The sequence below is a fragment of the Eucalyptus grandis genome, chromosome 5, assembly GCF_016545825.1.
Source record: "Eucalyptus grandis isolate ANBG69807.140 chromosome 5, ASM1654582v1, whole genome shotgun sequence".
In the NCBI taxonomy this organism is placed as follows: Eukaryota; Viridiplantae; Streptophyta; class Magnoliopsida; order Myrtales; family Myrtaceae; genus Eucalyptus; species Eucalyptus grandis.
This window is the reverse complement of record NC_052616.1, coordinates 32,027,704-32,030,954: the sequence shown is the minus strand read 5'-3', so window position 1 is coordinate 32,030,954 and position 3,251 is coordinate 32,027,704. Positions and strand designations below refer to the sequence as shown.

The window sequence follows — 3,251 nt, the reverse complement described above, 5'->3', positions numbered from 1 at the left end:
CACAAGTTTCCTTAATGATAGCACGGAGGGCGAAACCAATCTCAGCCACTAGTTTTGTATTTACGTTGAGATCCATAGCTATCCCGGCAGAGTAGAGAAGCAGGCACAGTTTACCAGATAAAGATGAGCTGGAGAGCTTCATTAACATCCCGTTCTGGCCACTTAATCATTGATTTCACAAGAAACTACATGTCGTTTTCGAATTGCCCTATCACGTGTCCCGCGGATTGCTTAGTCACGTATTACTGACCTATCCCGAACTTACATAACATGGCCACCTTACGTGGACGTGTATCTCAGCCTCTCAATGCAGAGTCTTCTACCTCTTAATAATTTGGTGTATATGCTGTGCTGCCTGGGGATTGCTTGAACTTGTAGGCTCCAAAATCATTAGAAAATTGACTTCGCGTCCTTTGTTTCATTAGGGCTCTGAAGATCACTTAAAATGACTCAATTTGCAAGTTGGCATGATGTGTTGACCACGCCTGAAATTGCCACCTGTCTTGATCGGTAGAAAAGAAGGTAAAAAAGAAAAGAAAACAATCGAACCATTTTTCCGTACTGGATTTGTGTCGGTCATCTTCGACTCCATTGACTTGACAGAGAGTAATTACATCCAGATAAAATCATACATGACAATTATTTAATAAAATGAATCAAATAGTGAGTTTTAGAAACTATCGATGAGTTTATTTACTCATGTTATAAGTTCTGACAATTTTGGAAACAAAGTGTTCTTTAATTAGCCAATTATGTCCATTGTAACACAGATATCCCAAATTTTTTATATGTATCACTAAAAGTTAAATTTGTCAACTGTGACACAAATGCCCCAATTTTTTTGTGGTGTTCTAAAAAATCAACACTTACACATGTGTGACATATATACAATTTATTTTTAGTTCCATCTAAGTTATATTTGTTACACTAGTATAAGTTTGGAGTTTTTTACAACATAAAAAGAGTTTAGGGTATTTTATATCACAATGGGCAAATTTAAGGTTTTTTAGTGATACAAAAAATTTGGAAAATTTGTGCCAATGCGGGTATAATTTTGGAGTTTTTTGTGCTATTAACCCTAACAAACAAAGTGATTTCTTGACTTAAATGAAAGTAATAAGTAAATTATGATTGTGACACGTTCTTAATTAGATAAGTAGGCTTTGCTGTCGACTCTGAAACTTTGCTTGTTGATCATCGTCCTTCTTATAATTGATCATTGTCCGTTCTATTGTGAAGAAAAGCAAGTTCGAGTATTTTATTATCTTTTATATTACTTTGATGTCAATAAGGTGAAAAAGTGAGTCCATTATTTAATTGAGTATATAAAATTTCTCATTGCTTCAAATTCGTAGGCTCTTTTTTAAATCATTCGTGGCATCGGGCTTCTTTGAGGGTGGTTTTGGATTCAATTAACCGTTCAATTTATGACATTGAAGATAATTTCTTCAAACAGCTGACATAATGCTTCCGTAATCAATCGTAGTCATCTTTATATCAGAAGCAAAAGGTGGCGAGGGCACACAAGAAAATCCAAACCCCAAGTCAAGACCAAAACTGTAAATTCATAATGCCTCAATTATTATTTGCCACCTTTCTCACACAAATGATCAACCCCCGCTATATATATATGGACTCCTTCTCTAGCAAGTCCTTCCACCTGAACCCAAAATCAATCTCGAAACCCCCGCTCTTTATATATGTACTCCTTCCCTAACAAGTTCTTCCACTTGAACTCAATCAATCTCGAAACACCCAGTCTATCTCTTCAGGGGCAGAAAAAAAAAAAGAGAAGAAGATAGAACAAAGAAAATTGAAGCCCCTGAAAAATGGCAAAACCCACACTAGATTTGATCCAAAACCCACAAAAGCTCTACAAATCCAAAGACCATAAACGTAGGGCGAAGGGAATGTCTTTCTTGGCATTCGTCTTCTCGGTCTTCTTCTACATCTCAGTCTTCTACATCTTCAACCTATCTCCATCCCAAAACTTCAAGAACAGCAAGTTCTGGTTCTTCATCTCCAACACCCTCATCCTCATCATCGCGGCAGACTACGGAGCTTTCTCCTCATCAAGCAGGGAGAGGCACGATGTCCTCTCTGAGGAGTACCTCGCGCGCACTAGCCTCGCAAAGAACAACAGCGTTGGGGGCTTCGTTCCGGTGCTTCGGCATGACCCAGAAACCGTCGAGGAAAATGTCTCGGGAGAAGAGAAGCGTGTTGTCTGGGAGGAAACGAAAGCAGCGGCTGAGGTAGAGCCAGAAAGAGAGGCTGACTCGAAGCAGAGGCAAGAGGAGGAAGAAGAAGAAGTGGCGAAGAATGGTCCTCAAGATGATGAAGCTGAGAAGCAAGTGGAGGTTAACGGCGAAGCAGAGAAGGAGATTGTGGCGAATGAAGTACCAGAGAGCCAGACTGAGAACGTTATAGAGGGGGCGATTACCGAAGAGAACGATGAGTTCTCGAGTATGTCGGATGAAGAGTTGAACCGGAGGGTTGAGGAGTTCATTCGGAAACTCAAAAGGCAGATTCAGCTTCAAGGGGTTTGAAGAAGAGGGAAAAAAAAAAGAAGGGAAAGAAAATCGAACTCTTTTTTTTTTTTTTTTAACAAAAAATCGAACTCTTTAGCGTAGCGGTTTATGCCGCTGCTTGTCATCCCACCGCGGAATCTGGGACCAATCAAGCGTTCGTGCTCGTTTGATCCTGCAACACCGTCGATTTAGGCCCGTGATATCGCGATAAAACAAGATTTTGTATTACGACGAGTGAAGAGACTTCCCGATTGGACGAGACCTATGGAGAGTAGGACTGATTTCCTTTCGTTATATATTTTTGTCACTTTTTTGTGGTTATTAGGGAGTATGGTAGTGATTAGTGATCATTTAGTGAACGCTCTTTTTAGAATCCTTGTGAAAAGCTCCTTGTTTATAATAAATAGTTATTATAATATGAATTGATACCCTGAAAAATCTCAAACTAATATATGTGTGACAAATTTACTCAAAACTAATTTTTTGATCATGAAAAACCCAAAATTGATATACTTGTGACAAATTTACCCAAAATTAATTTGTTCGATCGCCAAAAAACCCAAACTATTATATTTGTAAAAAATATATCCCTGCAAAAAACCATAAAAATTGTATAACTGTGACAAATGAAGAGTAAAATCCCAAACCGATATATTAGTCAACTATCAGGTATTATCCAACTTAGTAATTTGACAGTAAAAATTTAACCGAAACTAACATAGA

General features: G+C 38.2%; 1 protein-coding gene across 1 annotated transcript; it reads left to right on the top strand.

Moving 5' to 3' along the window:
- The first annotated feature begins 1,666 nt into the window (after nt 1–1,666).
- Nucleotides 1,667–2,952, top strand: LOC104444845. Its single transcript, XM_010058603.3, has one exon. It carries the CDS (start codon nt 1,830–1,832, stop codon nt 2,544–2,546), a length of 717 nt encoding a protein of 238 aa, XP_010056905.2. The 5' UTR covers nt 1,667–1,829; the 3' UTR covers nt 2,547–2,952.
- The last annotated feature ends 299 nt before the right edge of the window (nt 2,953–3,251 follow it).

Coding starts and splice junctions, on each gene's coding strand:
- LOC104444845 (XM_010058603.3), top strand. CDS start 1,830: ATGGCAAAACCCACACTAGATTTGATCCAAAACCCACAAAAGCTCTAC.